The 27,371-nt window shown below is 34.6% G+C and overlaps 2 protein-coding genes across 12 annotated transcripts in view; one reads left to right on the forward strand and one right to left on the reverse strand.

Moving 5' to 3' along the window:
* The window catches only part of LOC126769939 (disintegrin and metalloproteinase domain-containing protein 23), a 533,325-nt gene that overhangs the window by 9,291 nt on the left and 496,663 nt on the right, over positions 1-27,371 (reverse strand). For 8 of the 11 annotated variants that reach the window (XM_050488959.1, XM_050488957.1, XM_050488962.1 and 5 more), the window contains 9 exons: positions 24,571-24,719; positions 23,558-23,742; positions 20,141-20,308; positions 19,535-19,839; positions 18,936-19,055; positions 18,603-18,780; positions 4,291-4,444; positions 2,295-2,433; positions 549-698 (listed from right to left, as the gene is read on the reverse strand). In XM_050488959.1, coding sequence (XP_050344916.1) covers positions 549-698; positions 2,295-2,433; positions 4,291-4,444; positions 18,603-18,780; positions 18,936-19,055; positions 19,535-19,839; positions 20,141-20,308; positions 23,558-23,742; positions 24,571-24,719 — 1,548 coding nt within the window. The remainder of the gene's footprint in view (positions 1-548; positions 699-2,294; positions 2,434-4,290; positions 4,445-18,602; positions 18,781-18,935; positions 19,056-19,534; positions 19,840-20,140; positions 20,309-23,557; positions 23,743-24,570; positions 24,720-27,371) is intronic. The other 3 variants (XM_050488967.1, XM_050488958.1, XM_050488965.1) reach the window with 2 other exon arrangements.
* LOC126770017 (uncharacterized) lies at positions 10,622-12,333 on the forward strand. The gene has a single exon (XM_050489134.1). The coding sequence runs from the start codon at positions 10,642-10,644 to the stop codon at positions 12,130-12,132; it is 1,491 nt and encodes a 496-aa protein (XP_050345091.1). The 5' UTR covers positions 10,622-10,641; the 3' UTR covers positions 12,133-12,333.

Here is a 27,371-nt window from a genome sequence, read left to right on the forward strand (position 1 = left end):
CAATACCAAGTACTTTAGCGGTAGAATATCTGATGAGTGGGTGGTACCTACACAGACGGACTTGCACAAAGCCCTACCACCTACAGTTGTGTAGTGTTTATTACAAAAGTGTATTGTATCAGTTGATGAATTGTCTTATTAATACTTTTATTTTAGTTAAAATTAATAAAATTTGTCTGAATTATAATGTTATTACAAATTGACTTATATAATATTGTTGCCAGTTACAATAAAAACTAGAGCACGTTTTAACTTTATAATAACTTAATGGGACCTAAATTATATTTAATACACAAAATATAGATAAAATATAGATTAAGAATTCAAGAAAAAAGTAGGGAAATAGTGTGAATAATAGGTATACATAGAAAGATGGGTACAATTGAAAACAAGTAGGTACATATACTTTTAAATTATAATTTATATTATATATATGTTTTAAATGTACGTTAAATCAGTACAGTCACATACAAACTGATTATAAAATTCGGATAATTTAAGGGGGACAATAATGAAGAGTTTTACCAAAAGGGTTACCTGATACTTACCTAAACGTGTTATTAAAGGCGTTCATCTTCCCACCGTCAAGCGATATGTCCTCTTGCGAATTATTCGATGTTGTAGAACCGGCTGCGAAGCTCTTTGCGATCGGTTTCTTCACGTACGGAGGGTCGTACTTCGGTAGCGTACTCTTTTTCCTGATGCAGGCGTGGCGTGGAAACGCACACTCAGATCAATCGATTAAGTTTAAAAAATCGTGTCATTCGATATTGCAACGGAATCGAGAACACCTCAGGAATCAATTTTGTCGTCGATGTTTTCGTTTCCGAATAAAATTTTGACAGGTCGAATGGACGCTGACGATTCTATTATTTATCGATATGTAAATATTTTACCTATGATCAGTATTTAAATGTTTTATTAGAATGCTTATTAGCATGCTTGCTGGCATTTCTATTTAATTTGAATATTAAATATGAGTAATTCATATAAGAAACTATTAATTTAAACTTTTCTTTTACTTGTGTATACGAAGATTGGTCAGTTTCCATTCGTAACCTTTAATTTTGGAATTACTATCAATGTCAAAGTGATAGATTGGGAATGATAACAATATTTAAATAATGGGCTTTAAAATCCCAAATCTAGTTCGACTTTTCAATTAATCCAATTAGAATTTAAAGACTGGTGCTTTTGGATATCACAATAAAAACAATTTAATTCTGAATTGATTTTTGAATAAAACTTCAATTTTTCGTTTCATTCCTCATGGGAATTGATGTTCATGGAAACATAATCAAAATTGATCTTAGCTTAAGTGATAAGGCTCTTTCCAGTAAAAATGATACTTTAAAATGAATTTGTAATGTCTAAATTGACGGCGTCAGAAATGAGAAATGTTTAATAAAATATATAATAATAAAATCAGCTACAAATTGAAAATATCTTTACAAGCTTCGCTTTTTTGTATTTTTAATGGAAAGATAATAAATTACTTAAATATAACATTAGGCGTTTCTAACTAGATAGACAGCTGCTTGAAAGAAGAATCCGTGCATCGCACATTCGCTTTTCGTGCAAAAGTTTATAGATAATTTAGTGATAGTGAAATGATCGGTGATATCAGAGTCGAGCGTGCTATATCTTCGCATGAGGTTCGAGTCGATCGGTCATACATCGATTGTAACGCGAGAATAAAAACACTACAATCAATTCAATTGAAACATAATATTCGGCTAGTCAGTAACGGCTACGATGAGCGACGTGATGCAATGTGGGAAGATATAGACGCGATCGCGCCGTCGGGCAGCAGTCCGCGGCGCCCGGCGACACGGTCTCCGACCAAGAAAGGAAACGAAAACGAGTCACAGTTCACATAAGCCAATGCATACATCCAAGAGCCCAGAATTTTAAGGGTTTGAATCGAGGTGTCGCTCGAGTACAACGTGGAAAGCCTCGTCGGCATGCAGCGAGGCGGCCGGACGGCGACGCCTCGCGGGGCGAAGGCGCGTGCGGGCGCGGGCCGGGCGCCGCGGGCCGGCCGCCGGCGCGAGCACAGAGCCACAGAACCACAGATCAAATGCAGTTGGGGCGCCTGACCCGCCAGCTAGCTCTACGACGACAACGTAAACGACATAAAAAATCTTCAAATAATCAAAAAACGAAAAACCAATCGTCGACTTTAAAAACGTAAACACCAACGCTAACGTCTAAAATAAACATACAAGTATACGAAGGTGACGATTTAAATTTCTCCTTAAAGACTACCTTTGGTCTGTTTTCTGCTCACTAACCTTAGGCACAGGGAGAAGTTTTTGTGTACTACGACTGACCTGTAGCAGAGAGCGCTCAGGGCAAATACTATGAATACCCCCCCTACCACAGACATGAGCACCGCCACGAGGAATACCGTGTTCGAGCCGTGGTAGTTCTCTGCGCCCAAAGAGAAGAGTAAGTCACGCGCGGGCCGGCACGCTCGTCGTCGTCCTACCGCGTAGCACGTAACATGCTACGCGTTACCTGCTACGCGGCAGGACGGCGAGGATACGCGAGCGGCGCCAGCGGGACCCGTGGTCGGCAAGACAGACACGATACGACACTGCAGGCACAGGCAACGGACACAGTGCAACAACACCGAGTTACCCGCTGTTACCTGAAGCAGTACGCCATCCAGGCGAAACCCACGAACACGGACAGCACGACCGCGAGTAATAATAACACCATGTTCACGGTGCTCATCTTATTGCCCTCGATCTCACCTGGAAGAGAGGGGTCCCGCGCGTTAGTGCGCCGGCGCCGCCCGCGCTTATATCCACGCCTCTCCGAGCATTGCTCTCCGGGGTATTTATTATTTTAAAAATATCTTCAACCCAGTTTACTTAAACTTAAACGAATTTTAACGTTAAAAAGAACTTAAATCCGGACTTTGTTAGTATTCTAGAACTTATATTCTAAAACTATAGAACTTTTAGTTATCATTCATATAATGAGTGTATTTTCCGGCCCCCCCGCGCTATCGAAGAGAATTGCTCGGATTTGTTCGGCCAATTATACAAAATATCACATCAATAGCATAGGGAAATAGGTGGGGTACATCAACAGAGGTAAGAAGGCACCTGAAATCATAAATCAGCGAAACATGTTTTTAATCACCAGTAAACTAAACTGTAAGAAAGAAAGCAATATAATTATAAATTAAATAAAACACAGTACATATGCACATCACAATAAAATAAATGACACAGTAAACAAGCAATAAAAAGAAATGTTTGAGGCACAACAAAACTCGGTAAGAAATAGTAAAACACATATATAAGGGAAATTGATTCGATTAATGAATATTAATCACTAAACCATAGACAGACAAACATACACACATATGTATACGGAAAAATAAGATAAACATGGTTATAAGATTTTAGATATAAATATGGTTTTTTTTTCATACTTAAATATGTATGGTACCATAGAATTTTGTACATACAAGATAGACTACATATTTCTATAACATTTAACGGCCTTACATCAAGTAGCTCTTTTGTTACACATTGATTTCGCTCTTTTTGACATTATTGATTTGACATTCGAAAGAAGAAGACACAGCATTGCTTAACTTATCACCGGTTAAAGAGCGTTTATAAGTAAAAAGTAAAAGGTCTTTGAAAAGTATTTATGACATAGTACTTATCAGTATTAATCATAGAGAACACAGCTGTCTAGTAGACGAGAGCGACGCTAGTTACTTTGTCACGGGTGACAACTATCGTAGGCAGACTTAGTAATCCATTTTTACAAATGACATGTAATTTTAAATAAGTGTAATGTAATCTTAAAAGATCCTATACCATTGTCGCTCTCGATTTACTTGTTCACGCTAGTATTTCATTCTTTATTAGTATAAAATAATCAAAAAGCATAGGCTAATTCATAACCTAAAATTTTATCATTTTAAATATATTTTTATGCGCATCGCCGTAGTGAGTTTATCTTTAAATAGGTTTGTAATGAACAAATCAGCTTATAGACTAGAAATTAGTACAATTTAGTCGGGATTACATTTTTTTCAAGTAAAAGCTAGGAGTAATGTCATGCGGTTAACTGCGTCAGTTTTAAAAGTCAAGCGAGCGAGCGATTCTCGCTAAATCGTAGCGATACCGCACGAGTTTCGCTTCCGTCTGACCAGTTTTTCAAGGTATTTACGACGTATAATTATATCTTTGTAAGATCACTCTACGTTGAAGATATAATATTTACAGTTCATTGATTTATCTGATACTGGTTTCGACTCACCATACGGCGTTTCCTTCTTTGTCATGTTGTAAGCCGCTTTGGTTGCGTTGTCCGGAACGTAGGGCGTCGGCGACGGCGGCAGGGCGTCCGGCTGGGAGCAGTCCGGTCCGGTCCATCCTCGGTTACACACGCACTTGTTTACATTCGAACACGTCTGAAAAAAGGAATGAACTTATTTTAAGATCACTTTTGGTTTTTTTTATGTGTATCTTAGTACTAGGTACATTTTATTTTATTTTATTTTATTAGGATTCCAACAAGGAATACACATGACAAGTCTTAAATACATTATGCGAATTATAAGTGTATGTGCTCCCTCAGTTACAGGAAACCACAGCATACATCCCATACAACAAGTGACAGTTGATAAATTAAAATTAAAAACTTTACAAATTTAAAATGATGCGACTTAAAGAACTAAAAATAAAATCAGAACTTCTTCTGTTAAATGACTAAAATTTAGGAATAAATTTTAAAAGCTAAAAAAAATTATACAAAAAGAGTACAAAAAAAAAACACTAAAAATACAAATAGAATGAATGAATGAACTTTATTTTAAATATTGCCTAAGATTTTTTTATATTTACTTAGATTATCGGCAGTATGTATAATATTATGGAGTATCATACATGGTAACTGAGACTTCGAGCGTCAGACGAATAAGCGTAAGATTTCGAGCGTCAGATGACGTAAACGTAGGATTTGTTATTTACACATCAATTCTCGTAAAAACCTTTGCATTCACATAATTTTTTTATTTCATAGTGCATTCAAGGAAAATGTTTGTAAGGAAATATATTATTGAAGTTATTATAAAATAAAGCTTTCTTAAAAATAAAACTCGTGAAATATACTACAGTGTTATGTAAGATTAATTACAATAATTATAATATTTAAAATAGACACGAATTTATACAATTGGGAGTTATATGTTTGTTTTAACTGTTTACGATCGGGTGTATTGAAAGTTTATCTTCGCACTTTGCATAATTAGAATGACTACTCATTTTTTTAGTTAAATTATACTACATTGTTTTTGTTAATAACACAAAATATAATCCTGTAATAAAACTTGCTGTTGCATTTACAATTATATAATAAATAATATATATACATTATAAATCTATAACAGCGAAAATACAAAAGAGTTAAGATTACTTTCGTTTGAAAATTTCGAGTGGCTGAATAGCATTAAATCAAATTTAGACGTCAAAACCGAAGTTGTTGAAGGACGAATTGCCCCAGAAAACTTTTCCTCCTCTATATTATAAATAACTCTTAACGGAACTCAATGTTGACCAAGTCTTATATAAACTTTTGTTGGCGTAGGCTGTTTAGGTTTCTATAGTTATTGATAAATTAGGGATTACTTTGAAGGATTTCCATTTGAAACAATTCCATTTGAATTAATAATGTTTTTAAACTTTAAGAAAATTGTTAGAATTAAATATTTTCATAAATGTATTTGAAATAAAATTAATCATTAACAGAAACGAGGTAACCTAGTGTTTCAAATAAAAATAAATATTTTACACCATCCTCAAAAAAGGAAGGGAATTCTTAGTCCAGCAGTGGGCCATTTACGGGCTATTTTCTTTCTTTCTTTTTACAACATTAAAAAAATATGCGTCGTCATTATTTTGTGAAATGCATTCGTGAAATATATATTATTAGCATAATAATTTCCAAATCGCTCAATTGCGGAATTAATGTAAATGTTACCAGAACTAGTGACAATTATGAGGATTGATTGCCATCCACGGTTGAACGCTTCAGCGCTCTGTGTACGTTTATAAGCAATTTAATGCTTATATATATTTGTTAGTTAAACTGGATCGTTGAACAAATTACGTGATCTTTTTTACATGATTCTGAGTAAAGAAATACTAAGATTATTTATAATTTTACTCGAAGCACCATAGTTAAATTAATTCTCTCTTTTCGATGGAAATAATGGGTGGGTGAAAATGGGGTGTAATAATTAAATAGTTTGACAAAACCCGAAAAGCCTCGGCTTAATTCTGGAACATTCTTCAGATTTCTAAAGAATACTGTGTTCGACTGTATGACTTGATTGTAAAATCATTATTTTTATAACCTGAATAATTTACAACCATTGAAACCATGAAACCATTTGACTATTCATATCACAACAAGTTCGATAAAACTTAATTCAAAGCGAGTCGCTCACAATGGAGAGAGTAGGACCAATAACATAGGTTAAATTATTTCATACCAAATTGCTTTCAAAACGCATGTATTGAGTTCCGAAACTCGGGTAATTTGGTTTTGATGTGATTTCGGATTAATCATACCAGTTTGAACCGGTTTTCATTACAATTTGACAATACTTAGTCGTACTGAATACATACGAGTGTGTCTGTAGGTACGTTCTGAATTCAATTCCGGTTTAATGTGAGAACATTAAATAAAAAATTAGAAAACATTAAACATAAAATAAGAAATTACATGAAGAAATAAAATGATTAAAAAAATTAGAAATACTGTGTAATTTATGGCAAAGCTGAGGATCACACCATTAGAGCGTACTCTTTTAATCTTTCATAAAAACGGTCTGTTTCCACTTCGATCCGCTTCACTTTGTTTCAAACGCTAGACGTAAGTTTCCAAGATTTAAACAAGTTTTTAACAAGTTAAATTGTTTGGTCTCTACCGAGCTCGGGTTAAAACGAATTATTATCCACAGTTACAGGTGTCAACAGCTTGTACTGAGTTTTAACAGTGTTTGTTTCCTTCTTAACATTATTCAGACTTCGGCGAGCTCTATCGCATGGCTCTGACAATTTACTCTGAAATTACGTGCAAAATGTATACACTGTTACTTAATGTTGGGTGTTTGTCTTTGCTCGAATCCGTTTTATTTTACGTGTATTCAGAGAGATAGACTGAACAATGGGAAGTATACAGATTTAGAAATAAATCGTCTAATTGTGATGTAAATTAATTTACCAGAAAAGCTCAACCACTTTTTATTGCTCTTTATAAGTTAGCCATTAGATAAGACGACTCATGGGTCAATACACTATAAAATAGTGGTGAGTTGTGGTGGGGCTGACTGCCCGGTCGGGCTAGTCTAGTGGCTAGCTATAAGGCCACAGATTCCGTGGTCCTGGGTTCAATCTCCAAGTAGGGCCGATAAAAACATTATTTATCTAATATTGTTTTGTGTTTTAATTTCATTTTGAAATAACTTTTATATTATATAATTATTTATTTATATACTGGTAACTATATATGTGCATATAATATGATATAACATTACAAGTAGCATTAACTAATAATAAAAATTGAGCAAATCGTTAGAGCCGTTTCCGAGATACAAAAAATAAATTTCTATACAAGAATTGTTTAGTTTTAAGACTACAATATTTCTGGTAGTAAATATTCAGTTCGTTTACTTAGATTTCATTCTTTTTTGATCAATTGAAACGATTCAATTTATATATTGAAATTAATCAACCATTATCGTTACGGTATTTAATTTAAACGACGCTGTATTTAATTTTAAAAACTTTTATTCGCTTACGTTTTAGATATATCGATTTTGTACAGAAGTAACACAACATGTATTCATTAGACAATCGAATCATTAGGTCCGCTAAGCAGAAGCCGAAAACATTTTCATTACACGAACAACATCATTCGAAGCGTAAAAATTTCTAACATTCCCGCGCTCCGAATGCCCTCCGTGGACATGGCGAATTTCAAACATTTGAACTTCGTACATAAAACCACATGAACGGGTGATTTCTAATTATTTGCATTCAAAATTCCTATAACAGTAATTACAAAATGGTAGCTATCAAACAGTTTCCATTTAGTTGCGCTGAAGACTGTACTAATCTTTAGATAACAAACATTTGTTACTTATATTTGTAATATTATATTTATAATAATAAAAATTAAATAAACATATAAATAATTTAACTTTAATGAAATTGCTTATATAACCTGAGATACTCTCTGAACAGGGTATTATAGAATACAATCAACAAATCAGAATGTTTCTCTCAAACTTTATCAATCACTCAAATTCTAAACTCGTTTCAACACAATCATAGTCAAAGCATACATTTGAATGAAACCATTTGACTATTCATATCACAACAAGTTCGATAAAACTTAATTCAAAGCGAGTCGCTCACAATGGAGAGAGTAGGACCAATAACATAGGTTAGATTATTTCATACCAAATTGCTTTCAAAACGCATGTATTGAGTTCCGAAACTCGGGTAATTTGGTTTTGATGTGATTTCGGATTAATCATACCAGTTTGAACCGGTTTTCATTACAATTTGACAATACTTAGTCGTACTGAATACATACGAGTGTGTCTGTAGGTACGTTCTGAATTCAATTCCGCCCATTATATTATATTATATTATATTATATATATATATATATATATATATATATATATATATATATATATATATATATATATATGTATTTTATATATGTATATATATGTATTATATATATGTATATATATTTATATATATGTATTTTATATATGTATATATATTTATATATATATATGTATATATATTTATATAATAGGTATGTGGTCACCGACGCCCATGGACATTGGTATTGAAATGTTAACCTTCACTAACATCGCGAATGTGCCACTGACCTTGGGAACTAAGATGTTATGTTATTGTTTCTGTAATTACACTAGCTCACTCACCCTTCAAACCGGAACAGAACAATACCAAGTACTGCTGTGTTGCAGTAGAATATATGATAGTGGGTGGTACCTACCCAGACGAGCTTGCACAAAGCCCTACCATCATGAAAATTATAATAATATACAAATTTAGAAGATTTATTTTACGTTAGTAATATGCTGTGAATGGCCTAAGCCTCCTCTCCTTTTTTGAGAAGGTTTGGAGCTGATTCCATCACGTTGCTTCAAGGCGGGTTGGTGTATACATTTCAATACACATGTGGCAGAATTGCAATGAAATAAGACATATGCAGGTTTTCTCACGATGTGTTCCTTCACCGTCAAGTATGAGATGAATTATAAACACAAATTAAGCACATGAAAATTTAATGGTGTTGCCCAGGTTTGAATCCACTATCACCGGTTAAGATTCACGCGTTCTAACCACTAGGCCATCATTTTAATTTTTTACGTTACTATTGATGTAAAACATCTATTGCCCCCCTCGGAGTTAAACGACTCGTAGTACGTGACGGCAAACGGTATGCCGCTCTTTTAAAATGTCAGACCCCTCTCTTCCACCGTTTTATGTTTTTATTTATTATGCTTTATATTATTTTTTGGTTATTTTCCTCATGAATTCTTTCAGTAACCATCAATTTCATTGTCTCCCATATGCCAGTCGTCCCGTGACGTAACGTGACATGACGTAACGTGGCTTCTGACAGACAATAGAACCAACTCATTTCAACTCGTGACTGTCGTGAGAGCTGACTATGCATTTTTTTGTGGTGAACTCATACATAAATATAACTACTCAGCTCCTTGCCATCCCATATGGAATACCAGTATTGTTGGCTCTGGGCGATTTCTTGCAGTCACTTATAATATATCACTTGCATGGAGTAAACAAACGATAATATTTGTATTCCGAAACATACATTTCAGTCTAATTTTCAAGGAAACGCACTAATATAATTAACTTAATACTTTAATTAATATACATTTGAATTATGTATACGTTCTGCATTAAATATAGGCAACTTGAAACTTAATTGAATGCTGTAATTACTCCGAATAACCGAATTCGCTAAGGGCTATTTAACCTAATGATAATTTAGATAATAATGATTACAGTGACTGAGCTTATTGTTCTGCCCGGCAAGTTAGTTTATACAATATAATAATGTGAATATATCTACATATGTAAACAGTTTCAATATGACTATAAAGGATATTAGGTATTATAATCTAAAAATGGCGATCCATCAGATTATGATCTAATTATGGACAGTCTGACTAAGGTATCTAGAATCACACGAAGACAACTAGCACACTACTGGTGGTAGGGCTTTGTACAAGCTCGTCTGGGTAGGTACCACCCAGTCATCAGACATTCTACCGCAAAACAGCAGTACTTGGTATTGTTGTGTTCCGGTTTGAAGGGTGAGTGAGCCAGTGTAATTACAGGCACAAGGGGCATAACACCTTAGTTCCCAAGATTGGTAGCGCATTGGCGATGTAAGCGATGGTTAACATTTCTTACAGTTCCAATGTCTATGGGCGTCGGTGACCACTTACCATCAGGTGGCCCATATGCTCATATATATGCTCATATATGCTCTAAGTTCATAACAAAGGTTGGTCTATCGGGAATTAAGATGGGTTATTATTGTACCGTGCCACAATGCACCTCGCTCGCCGGCAAGACGAAGAACGTGAAGTTCCACCGTTTTCCTCGTGATGTGATAATGGCAGACAAGTGGAATTTAATACTAAAACGCGGCAAACCGTACACGAAATACTCAAAAGTTTGCAGTCTACACTTCACCCAAGCTGACTACAACGTCACAACAATGGGTCAATGGAAGACATTGTCGAAGGACGCGGTTCCGTCGCAGAACCTGCCCAAGTTGAACCCCGACGGCACAGTGATGGTTATAAGGAAGAGTCGCACGGTCAAATACAAGGAGAGCAAAAAGGATGATCAAAGCATCGGTGACAAAGTCGAGAAATGGTCAAGTATGAGTCAAACGGCACTGTCGATGAACGCGGACGGACTGCCGCAGGAACAACAAGACAACAACCTAGTATATCCTCTGCAAGCGTTAAACTCGATAGCAAACAACATGACACAGCCACAGAGCACACCACAGAATCAGATACAGAATCAAATGAAACCAAAAAAACAGGACGCGATAATGCAAACCGACCCCGTGCTCTCCGAGGAAGACGACAATCCGCAGACCTACAGCGAGTCAGAGAAGTCTGTGAACCCGGAAATGGACTACGGTCAGTTCAAAGAATCGTACGACCCCGAGCTGAATAAATACGACATGCCGAAGGACTTCTCGAAGCTGGCCGACGACTACATCCCGCAGACGAACGAGGAATACAACAAGGAGGCCGAGAAATATGCCCTCGAAAGGAAATCCCATAACAGCTACGACAAAATCGATTACCAGAAATCGGTGCTCGAGAACGGTTACCCTAAGATACAGGACGTATACAACGGCTACTTGGAGAAGGAGTACCAGAACCGACCGGACTTCGTGTACCAGAGCCCGTACCAGGATAGCGTCGAGATACTCCGGAACCAACAGCACAATCTGCAGGTATTGCAGGAACAGCACAGGATCAACGAGAATCAGAACTTCTTTAACGTGAATCATATAAAGCAGGAAATAGATTTCGGCAACGAAGAGGACAAGTTCATATATGAACAGAATAAAGAGCAAATCGACCAAAACGCGATGTACGACAGTCAAAGGCGAGTCATCGAACAACAGAGGATCTTGGAACAGATACAGCATCAAGTGAAGCAGGAACCTGATACTCCCAACAGTTGCGACAACGTGCTGCAGCCGCAGAGCAGCCCGTACTACTCGCCGGCGGGCGCGGCGGGCGCGGGCGGCGCGGGGGGCGCGGGCGGCGCGGGCGGCGCGGGGGGCGCGGGCGGCGCGGAGGGCAGCGCGCGGCCCGGCCCCGAGCTGCTCATCGCCAAGCAGAACGCACTCGCCGCGCACACGCAGCTCTGGCAAAATACGATGAAACGGCCGTTCTTTTACAGCGAGAGTCCGCATTACAACTCGTCCCAACACCTGCATCGATATGAGGTGAGGAACGATGATTTAAGCAGAATCCTACAATGATGAGAGACATTCCAAAGTTGATGATGAAAGTAATAATATAATTGAATAAAATTATTATATTGTAAGCGACGATAATCTCTCGGTGTTTCTTTTTTTTTAAAAAAAAGTTTGTTTAATTTTTTATATACATATATATTATGTGTAAATTGTAAATAAATTTTATTTTATATCATATATTGTATTATATGACATTTAAAGCAAAACAAATTTTACGGTTATATGTTAATTTTGGCGGCAATTCTGACATTGACAATTTTTTTTTTTAATTATTTAATAGCACAGTTGAAAGATTATTTTTGTAATTTATGTATTATTTGCCATTACACGTAATATGTATTGTAAGCCGAGATGGCCCAGTGGTTAGAACGCGTGAATCTTAACCGATGATCGTGGGTTCAAACCCGGGCAAGCACCACTGAATTTTCATGTGCTTAATTTGTGATTATAATTCATCTCGTGCTTTACGGTGAATGAAAACATCGTGAGGAAACCTGCATGTGTCTAATTTCACTGAAATTCTGCCACATGTGAATTCTACCAACCCGCATTGGAGCAGCGTGGTGGAATAAGCTCCAAACCTTCTCCTCAAAAAGAGGAGAGGAGGCCTTTAGCCCAGCAGTGGGACATTCACAGGCTGTTACGGTTACGGTTACAATAATTATATTATTGGGGTTTAAGCTAGATTATTATACCATAAGAAGAAAATTTAAAAGAAGTTAAATTATTTCAATGGCAGGAAGAATAAATATAAATAACAAACTTCGACTTGAATTGACATTGGTCGTAATCTAAAATAATTAATTGTATTCCATCGTGGATTCGTGATAAACTTACAATCCTATCGTAATTCATAACATGAATAATTGAAAGCCATTCTTGTATTTATGCTCTCTTGGTACTGGTGCTCTGGGCTACAGCGATCTGATTATATAAATAATGTCCTCCAGACCGATTTCGGCCACGTCGGCAAATCTCATGAGAGATTAGCCAACTACGCAGGAGATATTATAGTGCACAAGTGTGTGCGCAAACACAGGTGCACTCTCTATTCCCTAAATCTCATAATCCGATGGGACGGCAATCCGACAAGACCGGAACAGCTCAGGCGCAGGACCAACGGCTTTACGTGCTTTCCGAGGAACGGGACTGTACACAATTCCAACTTCCAGACTCCGGGCTACTACTGAGAATTTTTTGACAGAAAAACCCAATAACTTTTTATTGGCCCGACCTGAGAATTGAACCCAGGATCTCCGGGTCTGCGGCCTTACATCAAGCCACTAGACCAACGAGGCAGTCAAAAATAGTTTTATATAAATACATATTATACATAGATATCTTACAAGTGCTATAATTTCGTATCATGACACACACACAATATCACATTTCAATCATTATATAATGATTGAACGGACTCTAATGATGTGTAGAAATCGATCACGGGATGGAATATAGTATTAGATAATTCTGTGACTAAGACAAAAAATCTGACATATTTCGAGTAGTTACTGCCCCCGGATTAGTCCGCGTGTGCGTATCATTCATATGTGTGTTAGGTACCTTATGTCCACATACATATACTCCCCCGCCAACGAGTATGTAAAGCTATATGATGATTGGTTGTGTGGTTAAGGCGTGAAAGTGTAACAAATAAACAAATAAATCAACTCACTTTTGCATTTATAATCTTAGTTAGGATTTACAGATGCTAGTATTTAATATGTACCAAATTAAAGCCAATACTTGTCTTAATGTTCGACAAAGGCTTCATGCCGCTTAGGGATGAAGTGTTTACACGTTAGAAGGGAAATGATCAAATTAAAGAATATTCTCAAAGCCACTTTACCTAAACCTATGATAGAGCTGACGTTATAACGGAAACACAGATCAGAAACGACCTAAGTATAATTGGAGTTCATAACTGTTACAAATTACAATCGGACCGCTCCAATTGAAGTTACTTGACATTTATTGGGATTTGCTTTGAATGATTATTAACTTATATCGATTATCGTCGAGTATAATCGAGTAAATTCATAACATACTTTATAACGTACAAGCTTCTGCCCGTGACTTCACCGCGTTCGTAGAAGATGGGGCAAGTGTTTGGTGCGCTGTTTTTTATACCTCTGAAGGGTATTGGTTGAGTAGTTAAGAAAGAGTAACAAGCAAACAAACAAAATCATATTCGTTAGAATTAAACGATTTTAAAGTAATATAGTTCTTTTATCTGTATTTAAGTTTCTAAAAATCTAAAACAGAATACTCCGAAGTCAAACCCATTATACCGATCTTATTGGTTCTATTTGACAAAGTATTTTTTGTAAACGAAATTATTAAGAATTGATTTTACCAGAACCGAAATGGTGATCTTTTTCCATACTTAGTTGGCCTTACCATCAGCAAAATGGTCTTTGATGTATTGCAATAAAATAATTATTGTAATAAAATACACGAGACTCATACATTGAATTATCCCTGAAGCGTTGTTTAAATATATTCCAGAATCCTGGCAACATTGTTATATTGCCTCGAAGTTGAGATTATATTTGTTGTTCATATGTTACGTTGGCTTTATTCAGCTGTAAATATAGAATCAAGTTTTAAACAGTTTCCTGCTGTTTGTTGCGAGGTTATTGGCGCGCCAATCGATGTTTTACATAATCACCATATATAATAATATATAACAACGACCCTCCCTATATATTAACGCATTACGCATACGCAACTCTATTGGTTGATATTGTATATATATAAGTGATCACTATGTCTGTTTTTTTGTTCCTGCATTAATCCTTAACAGAGGTTGCCTGGAAAAAATTACTGTAAGTGTTAAGGCCGCCTTGCAAACTTTATTATATAGATGTTCTTCTTTTATATATTTTGCATATTATATATAATAAATACTTAATAAATAAAAAACAAATATAAATTCTTTTAATAACCATAAATTTGATGTTATTTTTGGCCGGGCGCCTCGTAATGGCAATATATTTTTTCAACGTATTACTATGTTTTGAGATATAATATAATGGAGTAACGAAGTCATTTTAATACGTAAGAAAATATCACGCTCACACTAAATTACGTACAATACACGCATCTGAATATTAAATAAAACCTCGCACGTACGCACCCACACATACGTATACTTTACACAGACACGTAAACGAGTTAAGGGCTTCTTAAATTAAATACGGTATAGGATTCCGATAAAGACGTAAATAATCACTTCGCTTTCCGAGTACAGTTTAGAAAATAAAAAAAATGTCGTAATTAATAATGATTATTTAAATAATTAACGTTATAAGGAAAAATATCGATAATTGTGACTTTTCATTTGATTCTTTATGTCTCGTTTTTGTGAAGGATAATAATAAATGTTCATTGTATGTAGTTAATCATTTGCTCTGAACTATTCTGAATGCTCCTACCTATAGCCTATTCCAATCACAAGAGGAGTGAAACCAAATAAACAACTTTGACACCTAATTGACGCGATATCATGGTCGAGATCTTGAATAATCTATGATATTCACTATGGATTCGCGAAAAAATGGCGTCTTCAATACCCGTGAAGAAAATCAGTTAGAAAGTTAAATTAATAAGATTATTACTAGTTAAGTGGTACAGTGTTGTATTATAAATAAAGGTAAATTAAACAAGAACTGTTTATAGTGCGTAATACAGCAGAACAATTAGAAAATCGCATGCAATTTGTAAATCTAAGGTTTGTTGACCTTTACTCCATCTCCGATTGGAATAGGGTGTAAGCAGGATTAGATTTAAGCGCTCACCTGTGCGGGGTGTGGTTGTAAATGCATCAGACTGGCTGCACAATCTGATTTGAGAGAACGAAGGTCCGTCTATGACGGTATTTGATTAACTCGAAACTGAGTAAACTTTGAATTTTCTAATATTTTATAAATTTTTAACGTTATCAACGATTAGGCCAGTTAGGCTAAATCTTTATAGTGTCATTTATAAATGACATATAATGTTTAGGCTATAGGCGAAACATAAAATCTACAGCTAATGAAAATATTAGAAGAAACAAAATATCTACTCTAAGAACGAACTCGTAAATCACACGATCTTGAATTGCTCGAATGTAACAGTTAAAAGATACACTTATCAAAATAGCGTATCGCCGCAATTCGGTTTTCAATATTTCACGAGTGAGATATGAAGTGACACAAAATAGAACTGATAGTTAGAGAAATGAAATGTTTTGTTCCGGTGAGTGAGCAAGTGTAAACAGGCACAAGGGATATAATATCTTAGTTACCAAGGTTGTGGCGCATTGGCGATAAAAAGGAATGGAAGGAATTAAAATTTCTCACAGCGCCAACGTTTATAAGCGGTGGATCACTTACCATCTTTATTATGAAAAAGAAACGTTTCTATCCAACGTTACTTTTTGGTATAACTCTTATCCCGCTCAAAGAACTATCACTTGAATTAACACGCTCTTTCAGTTCCATAAAATAGTGCATTTGATATAAAAAAAGCCCACGAAGGTGATCGTTGTATTCCCAAACGATGCTATAATCTATTATATTACTAATTGAATAATAAGACAAATACTTCATATTTTATTGTACACCATAAAGATTAAAAAATATATATTACGAAACACGGATACAACCTAACTATGAGTAGCATACAACTCTATCTCTTCTATCAAACTAACGGCATAAAGAATTACTCAAAGGATATGAGGTAGGTGTTGATGTAATTATAAATAGAATAACATAAATCTATAACAATACACACAAATAAATAAATATAAAATACTTATATATAAATATAAAAATTATAAAAAAATATTTGAAATGCGCGCGCGCAAAATAGCGCCTTCGGAGTAAGACCGAATCGTATGCCGTGAAGGAAAACGGCATGACGCTCTCTTATGTTGCTATGGCGCAGCATAACTCTTGAATGGGTACCATTTCAAACAAAGCACTGGCTTCACATAAAAATAATTGTATAGTCATAGTGTGGGCGGAGTTTCGTATCCACAACTCCAACAACTCCACAGATTATAACAAGTTTAACAATTGTGAATGTAAACACATAAACACACCCGGACCTGAAGTTCACCGTCACTGTACGCTAAATCAGAATGGGGTGTTAATTACTAAAGTATAAGCCGCTGTACTCGCGTAGTTCATAAGCGATTAGCGATTACTGAATCGCTATTATTCTTTAAAGTTTATTCAATTATAGCATTTTATGTTGTATACTTTTTATAAATATCAATATTTGCAGTTTTTATTTAAAAAAAATTGATACAATTTAAAATATTACTATACCACACTTGTTGCCTTACTAGCGGCTGTTTGATTAAACATTGATATTGCTCTTTCTGTCATTATTGATTTCACATTTGAAAGAATAAGACAGCATGTTAACTAATCTACCACTAAAAAACATTTGTAAGTAAGACCGATTATTATTATTTACGCATAAAAAAAAACGTAATTTACTTACTCAGTATGATGTTGTGAGTTAGCAAAGCGTTACTAAAACTAATACAGTTTTAGGTTAAAATGTATTGAGAAATGTTCCTTAAAATTTGGTAAAAAAATAAAAGAAATAACGTCAAAATATCTCTATCATCTAATATGATATTTAAATTCAAAGGAAAATTTAATAATAAAACCATAGCTTATTTATTTGAACCCTAAAATTGAATACAATGAGGTTATAAAAGCACGTAGAAGTAGCTTATACATCGTACCCCAGTTTTAAAGTAGAATGCATTGAGCAAGTTATAATTAATGGGCTCCAAACTAGCCCGGTGGGTCGATTAAATGATATTGAATTAAAACTCCGCGCTGCACTACCTGAAGCTTAATGGACGCTTTGGACAAGTGATTTGTTAAAAGCTACGTTTAAAATATGTTAGCCGAAATGACCCAGTGCGCAGTGGTAAAGAGTGCGGGTTCAAATTTATTCTTTCAAGTGCTTAATTTGTGTTTATAATTAATCTCGATTGTGTGTCACATTCAAATCTGCTACATGTGTATTCCACCAATTAGCATTGGAGCAGCGTGGTAGAATATGCTTCTAACCTAGTTCTCAAAATGGAGAAGTGGCATTAGCCCAGCAGTGGGACATTTACAGACTGTTAGTTTAGACTTTTACGTTATTAATGTATTTTGAATTCAGAATTTGTTTTTCTGGATAAATACAAAGTTTAAATGAAGCTGCGAATCTTTAAAAAGGCATAACAGAAGATTAGATGGTAATAAATCGGAAATCAAAAATTACCGCTGGTCTAACAAAGGGCTCTATAGATGAGCCTTTTAGAACAGTTCCTTTTTTTGTTATATATTCCTTTCTTCGTCTACTTTAAGTATTTTATAAAAAGTTTTTCGCTTATATTTATAATTACACTAAATATGTTTCTAATAATATTTTTTTTTTCGATATCCCGATTAGTTAATAATTTTAGTAAAACTCACCCCTCTGGCGGAGCATTCGTTGTTGTTGTGGTCGGTTGGGCACTTGGTGTGATCAATGTACGGGAAGATGGAGGTGCAGGTTTGGTTGACACAGATGAGGTTGTCTCCGCACGGAGTCCCGTCCTGGACCAGCCCCAAGCGCCCAATCTCGGAATGTTCGGGTAAACCTGTTGTCGCTCTGAAAATATTGAAATTAATTAAGATTAAGATGGAAGACAACAATTTTCTCGATCATTTCATTTATTTGGCAGAAATAATATTGGACATAAATTATTTGTTTACTAACTAAATAGCACCAAACGGTTGTTTTTATTTCTATAAACATGGACTCACTTGCAATCATATTCATTGCCTTTGATAGTAATAACAGTCCTCGTGTAGTATTCGTCCATTCCCGGTACCACGGGATATCTGTTACCGGACTGACATTGCAGTGAACCACATCTCACGTTCCTGGAAGCATACGTAGAAATTATATACAAATACAGTAAAGTAACAGCCTGTTAATGTCCCACTGCTGGGCTAAGGCCTCCTCTCCATTTTGAGGTGAACGTTTGGAGCTTATTCCATCACGCTGCTTGCAATGCGGGTTGGTAGAATACACATGAGGCAGAATTTCAATGAAATTAGACACATACAGGTTTACTCATGATGTTTTCCTTCACCGTCAAGCACGAGATGAATTATAAACACAAATTAAGCACATGAATATTCAGTGGTGCTTGCCCGGGTTTGAACCCATGATCATCGGTTAACATTCACGCATTCTTACCACTAGGCCATCTGGGGTAACAAACATATATATTGGTTTAAATATAGGTAGTGAGTATATGAACTTTGTACCTATGGATATCTACGAGCTCACTTTTAATCACATAATTAAAACATTAGCTTACATTAAATAGGATATTACATTGAAACTTTATACTCACTCTGCATCACATTTCATATAATTGCCACCATTGTCTTGCCCACAGTGTCCTGTCACCGAACCCTTGGAGTTGAACTGCTCGAAGCATTCTTTATCTGCTCCATTGGAACCCGTGCCCCAGATCTTTTCGCACTGGGTGGACAGTGTAGGGCATTGTCCAGCAAAGCAGTATCCCTTGCTGGACTCGCAGGGTTCTCCGTTCTTCCGATAAGCGTCAACAGGACAGGAACCCGACATGCCGGTGCAGGTTTCTTCGAGGTCACATTCGTTAGTTGCTTCCCGACATGTGACGCCGCGGGGCTTTAACTGTACATTTCATAGAATTCATTATTAAGTTGTCACGCTTAGGTTTAAAAAAAATCATAACATACTTAAGTATTAATTAAAATTTCAATTAATTTTTTAGATTATTAATACAGTAATTTTTATTTATTTATTCTATAACTAATTTTAAAATAAAAAACTAAATACGCATTACAAATTTATAGAAAAAACGCGCCGTCCGAAAGATTGTCCTGTGGCATTGTACCCAAGACGCTGGCACTATTGCCAAAGCGTAAAGCGTTAATACTGTCAATTACAAATCATTATAAACCGAGGACAATACCTGACATCGTTCACAGCACTCTCCTTCAGCGCACTGGGACTCCTTAGTGAGCCTGCAAGTGAAGGGATCACAGCAAGGATTCAGGTGTTGACACTCGGATATCGTCCCACAGTCGCACTCTTCACCCTCATCAAGACGTCCGTTTCCACATTGACGATGTACTACCAACTGAGAAGAAAAATAATAAAAATGGTTTTATTTTGTACAGGAATCGTGAACTCTTGACGATTTCGATATTTGCGAAGACTACACGCAAGCTGGATTATCTTAAAAATATTAAATAACAGTTATATATGTCCACATAGCTTTCCTCTCCTATTTTTTTTAAAAGAAGATTTATAGCCATATCCTCATAATATTCCACCGCCTTTGCAATGTGGGTTGATGTATACAGAAGTGGCAGATTTTCACCAGACACTGCGTGTGTTCCTGTAGGTGTCTGCCTTAACCACCAAGAACAAAATAATTATAAACATAAATTAAGCATATGGCAATTCCGAGGTACTTGCTCAGGCATTAATCATTGAATCATCATTTTAGCTACTGCACCATTTAGGCTTAAAAAATTGTAATATAAATAACAATAAGAAAAGTATATAAAAAAGAGAAAGTCGGTAAGAGTAAGAGTTATTGCGTAAAATATATATATTGTAAAAAGTAAATTTGGGCAGACTGTAGCAAGTAATGAAAATTTCAACGAAGAAAATAATAGTTATTTTTTAATGTTTTACCAACACATTAGTAATGTACAAAGTAATTAACTGGCAACGGAATAAGGGACATAATCCTACCGTATTATACTCTCGGGTCCTGAGAACTTATTTAGATAATTAGTTTTCACAATTATAATTAATTGGAACATTTTATACCGGAATTGTCTTCCCTGAAAATCTGACCGTTATGAAAAAAACGAATCAGATTAATTTGGTTTTAAATTTTCGTAATACGAAGTAACATCTGTTACAAAAACAGAAATACGTCTGACACATCCAAGCCTTTCAACTTTATAATTACTAATTACTCTTTTACAACTTTTAACATTACAAATTTTTAATCATGTTTCATGATTAAAATATCCCGAAGGTGTTTTTTTTATTAAACTCAGCTTTTAAAACAAAAGGATCATAATAAAGGTTGATTACTTTATGGGTCCGCATAATTCTGTTTCAGTAACTGTTTAACAATTGAGATTATAAATAGGTCACGGAAAGTAGAGCGAGTTAAAGAATGTAACATTGTAATTTAACTTTTATTCTTCACAGTTCCAGTTTTTGTTTCGTAATTAACTTAAATTTAACGAATAGCTGGATTTAAAGTTTATGAAAAAGAAACTATGAAATATACCTTTTCTAGCTGAAGGGGTTGAAAGTTTATCTTTTAATATGAATTAATATAATATAATATAATATAATATATATATTTGAGGCCAAAGCTTTCAATCATACGATCGCTATATGTTCCAGCAGTTATCAAAATTTGTATGTTACTAAATACAGTCAGTTTTATTCTGATAATGTAATCACGAGATAGACGTGAAAGGTTCAGGCAAACACCAAATAGAAATGGCACGCTGACCTAAATTCTTACTCTTAATACAAAACAATCGAAGGTGAAAAGGAAGTCCACGATCATCCGATAAATATGTAAACGTTTCAAAACGATGCGGGAGTTGCGGCCGTTATCGTTGGCTGCTATGTAAATTTATTCCAATAGGAACTGTGCCCGGCCCGCGCCCTGTTATTATATATTCGCAAACGAAGAGATAATTCCGTGGGAGGGCTGTATTACCATAACTTTTATTAAAGGAGTGGAACCCGAGAAGAGATGACAAACAATGCGACCCCGCTGATTAATTTTCGACGTAGAAATCTGTTTTGCATTCGAATGCCCGCCGTGTTAATAGCTGGAGTGGAGTGCGAATGACGTCGGAGTTGAAAAGTTGTGTTGTTCGAGCCGGTTGAACTTCTCGGATTGTGGTTTTATGGAGGTGTCGAGTAACTTCCGAGCTTGTACCAATTATAACTGTGTTTCTAGAAGTTTATTGAATTGAAGGTTAAATGCGAGATCTGAATGGTTTCTATATATTTTAGTTAAGCCTTTCCGAAATTCCTTGTTACTTTTAAAAGCGTTTTAAATTAACGACTACGATCAATCATTGATGGTTCAGAGAACACGTTAAAGAAGTCTTGTATATTATTATACTATAAAAACAAATAGTTGAAATATTTAATTTAAAAAAAACATCAAAATAAACTGTTGCAACTTTATTTATTAAGAGGGAACTTAATTACTTTTTAAAGCATAAAAAAAGCAAAACATACAATAAAAAGTTATTTATATATTAGTGAATATATCAAAATATCTAGATAAATCTACATAAAACCCGTAGTTTGGTACACAATACAAAATATAGAATTTAAAAACCCGTCAATAAATCAATTCTTGTTTCGAACTTTTTATAAATTCCAACTAACTCCGAGCTTATAAGATGAAATTGACTAAAATGAGTCTCATGAGCTCAGTAATACACCCAAACTTCATTTAAACCGGTAAGCTGTTGGCATACTTTACTTCGTTAACAGGAATTTTGCCAGTGCCAAGAATGCATAACGTGAAAATTTCTATTCGCCCCTCAAACAATGAGATGCCTTTTGATATTGCCATGGACTTTATACAGGCTTCATACACCTTTAATGGATTTTACGATGCAATTTGTGACGAGAATAACGCGAGTGCAATAAAATAACTTTAATAAAATTAGAACTAGGTGACCCTAATGGTGGGCCCTAATGCTGGTGCAACTGTGCGTCTATTACTTGTTAATCAAGTTATTATATACTATATTATAAGGTACAGTTGTCTGTTAATTTAACGATGCTGATGACAAAAAAACATTAGTTGTAACAATTTTCTTGGTTTCAAGTAAAAACTAAATATTTTCTAATAGCAATAAAACATATAAACACATGACATAGTCATCTTGGTGATAAATTAAATCCAACAGTAAAGGGAATTACTCCTTACTTCATCAGATCATATTGATAGTTTATATAAGGATTATAATGATATTCCATAATAAGAGTTAGAAGGCTGCAATTACCCTATTGCATATCAAAGAGCCCACCTCGGGTGACTTTTATAGCCTTTTTTTTTAATATAGTGACAAAAGCAAATTAAATTGAATTGTTAAATATTGGTAACATTTTTCTCGCTTTTTATTTATTTATTGGTTTATTCATATAACTAAAATATATATATTTAAATCAAATAAAGTAGCATTTTGTATTATTTTGCCGTTTAATCTCTCTCTTTTTAATAAGAAAACTAAACCGCTTTCTTCTAGTAAATCTGATTCTATGTCATTCATTCTATCAATCATATAATTCGTTCAACCGATAAATTAAATAATGACCTTACCTCATTTGGTTTATTGAGCAAACACAATCCCTGTCCAATACGCAACTCGTTGATGTAATCATTCTTTGAGCACTCGGAGAACTTGTAGGGCTGAACGTTTTCTAGTCCAACAATGGACTGCGCCATTATGCACCCGTGCCAATCCCTGCAGAAGCAGTTTTCTCGGCCGTCGTCGTGACCCATACCTTAAGTAATAAAAAGGTTAAATAATATATGCCAATTTATATTTAGCCGAAGAAGAAAAACTAAAGTTGATATGATCCTGATTTTATCCAAGGATTGGAATCAAGTAAAAAATACTTGTTCTTTAAAATAAAAGTAACGATCTTTTCTGCAGGCCCGTTTGAGTGGGTTTTACCACTATCTACGTAGTTACCTTACTGCAAAACTAATGTTGTGTGGTTGTAATCAACTAGCACAAATATTGTGAACCAGCAGAATGGCCATAATATCTAAGGCATGGTCTATACGTTAGCTTTGCCAATGTCTATAATTGACGAAGGTGTGCCTTCTTAAAAAAAAATATTTGAATTCAGTAACAAAAGATTTCTCTCAAATTAATATAAATATTATATTTATTTGATAATATACTTCAACAATTTAGAATGTAAATAAATTGGTTACACGATTGGATATAACGAGGTAGGTCGTTCCAATTACTTTGTCTTATTTTGCCCTTTTATGAAAAAATATTAATTTTAAAGTGGGTTAATTTAACAATATTTATATAAATGATTCAGCGTGGATATTATATAATAAATGAAGACTAAGGCCTGTTATAAGAATCAGTTATGGTAAGAGTATAAGAAAACTTTATATTTATTTGGTGGGTACGTAATGTTAGATGAAATGACAAATGGCCTTTGACAAATGTGTAATTTAAAAAGAAAAACAAAAAAAACATCAAATTTAATAAATCCTTGAAACGACTTAAAAATAGTACAATATCAAACGGAAATTCTGTTAATAAAATGGCTAGTTGATGGTTAAAGAGCAGTTGTTGAGGATCTTACCAATATTATGACCGATCATGTGTGCCATCGTGCCAGCCAGTAGATGAGGTTCGTAGGTGTTCGTGTCTACGGAGATACCAACGGACTTCGGCGTGCACATTGTGTCTGGCACCGAAATCCCGGATTCACCACCCGGGAACGTCAAACCTCTGAAAATTTACTTTAGTTTAGTTATAATTTAATTACAAAGATGAAGTTATAAACAGTGTCATGTCTTTTTCTTTCCAATACCCAATCAATGATGATAGAAAGAGAGAAGTAGTGTTTAAAGAAACTCGATAAAAAATATTCATAAGTAAGGCTGAAAGTTAATAGAAATGTTGATTTATAAAGTATAATAAATAAAAAAAAATAAAGGTAGTTTAGAGTTTACTATAAATATTCAAGATAATTTAGAAACAATTAGAAATAAAAATAAAACATTCGACGAAAAATATTTGTATACCAGTTTTATTTGCGTAATTATATTTGATAAAAAAACTTCGAACCTAATAATATACAATAAATAAAGAGCATTTCACCAATAATTCCGTCAACAAAGGATAACAAATTATTATATATTATATTGCCCATATTATAAATACCCAAACTCGAGTAATATATAGCGAGCAATATTAAAAGATTCTTACAAAAACTTATATATTGCGTCTAAAGAAATATACAATGTTGGATTAATGTAACGTTATTTGATAGGTTCTTAACCCAGACCTAGACAGGCTCACAAAACTGACAAATTTGGGTTATGTCGGCCACAGTGCAACAAAAAAATTGTTCTGTTGCTAGGGCTGCCATCGTTTGATTAATATAATCTTGAATAAAAAAAGCTCTAATTTTTTATATTGTTTTGATAAATGTTTCGCAATATATAATAGTGAAGTACAATGTAATGTTATAGAACTATTAAGAAAGATTTTATGAGTAATTTAATTAAATATTTAAAATTTGTCTTATTATTAATAATAATAGTTCCGATAGAGCTTAATAGAGCCTCCTAAGGGTTTATTTTATATAAAGCACATCTGTCAATAGCTTCCGCACTTAGCGTGTCAGTAATCCTTATAGTTGTGGGGAAATAAAAACAGAACAAAACAGGAAAAAACAAAAGTATTCCCAAAGGGGGTTGGTGTCAGGGAGTCGGACGGCAGTAAAATTTCGTCAAACCATTTATCTTGCAGTTGCTTGAAACAAATTGCGCCAACCCCAAATATATACATAAATAAATATTGGTATGACGATGACGATGAAAAAATATTGTATACTACATCTGAGACAGACAGAGACATCATATGCTGGAAAGGGAGAACTATAATGCGTGATAAGTAGTGTTACAACAATGTTTAGATTTAGAATACCTATTTCACTAATGACCCAAAAATAAAAGTCTGTATTAAAGTCTAAAGTAAAGTCTGTAGTAAGTAAAAGTCTGTAGTAAAAGCCTGTGAATGTCCCACTGCTGGGTTAAGGCCTCCTCTCCCTTTTTTGACAAGGTATGGAGCTTGTTCCACCACGCTGCTTCAATGCGGGTTGGTGGAACCCAAAAATAGTTCCAATTTAAAAAGTTAAAATTAACCGAAAATATATTTCCATTTTTCTCCAATCATTCAATTGATATGTTACTTATTACAACTGCTAATACTAATTGTCCTTTTCTTTCTACGGCTTCCGAGCTCGTTAGGGGTATGAGTGCAGCCAGACATGTCATTCAACTTCTATTGAGCTCTCCTGAGCTGTCTCCGTCTTATAACCTCATCGAGTATATGTGGAATTATTATTTTATTATTATTTCTTTTTATCTTTAAATGTACTTGCAATATATTCTTATACAAATGAGCAATGATAGCGGAGTTCGTATAAGTCTCTCTAGTAGTAAGAGTTTTATGGTGTTCTCACGAAGTGAGCGTGAGATACCGTCTGTCTACGATAGTCTAATAGCAAAACGATATCATCACTGACCGATTATCCAGTTGAGAAAACTATTATAACATATTATTGAAAATGAAAGTATATTAAAATATATTTTTATAGAATCGGATAGTCCCATGGGCCACCAACAATGGGAGCTAAGGTGTATGTTCCTCGTGCCTGTGTACACTAGGTCACACAGCTTTCACACTGAAATAATACAATAACAAGTACTACTCTTTTGCGGTAGATTACCTGATGAGTGGTTTGTATTTTCCCAGACGAGTTTGCACAAAGCTCTACCACAAGTAACTTATAATCTTAGTAGAAATTTTGAATTTTCTTCAGCATGTTAATTAAACGCAAAACTCGATTCTACATATATATTCCAGAATAATTCATACTTATGTAGAACTATTTCATACTTATGACATATTAATTAATTAGATCGTCTGAATTTGTTCAATACGAATACGAAGCCCTAAGATGCACCCTTCAATCCCAGAGCCGATTCAAAACGTAGTTGCCAGCCCTAGTTACGATTGACGAAGCGTTCTTGAAATTGACGTGTATATTCCAACAATAAAGTACCTCGGCACTCATCTTTCTATATGAAAAATATTGTTATCTATTTTGTACAGCGTAATATCGAATGTTTTCATTACATTCTCATATTTGTTCATGTACAAATTGATGTAGACTGTGGAATGTTATTTACATGACGATATATATAATATTGTTATTTTTGATGTTTCATTTTGTACAATATAAGGCAATAAAATTATATTTTTACATGGTTTCTTTTGATATCGAAACCATCTTTTTTCCTGAGGCTTAACTCATTTTTAATTATTTTTTGCTATTCCGAATAGTGTTTTTCATTTGTTTTTAAGTTTTGT

The sequence above is a fragment of the Nymphalis io genome, chromosome 8 (genome assembly GCF_905147045.1).
Source record: "Nymphalis io chromosome 8, ilAglIoxx1.1, whole genome shotgun sequence".
Classification (NCBI taxonomy): Eukaryota; Metazoa; Arthropoda; class Insecta; order Lepidoptera; family Nymphalidae; genus Nymphalis; species Nymphalis io.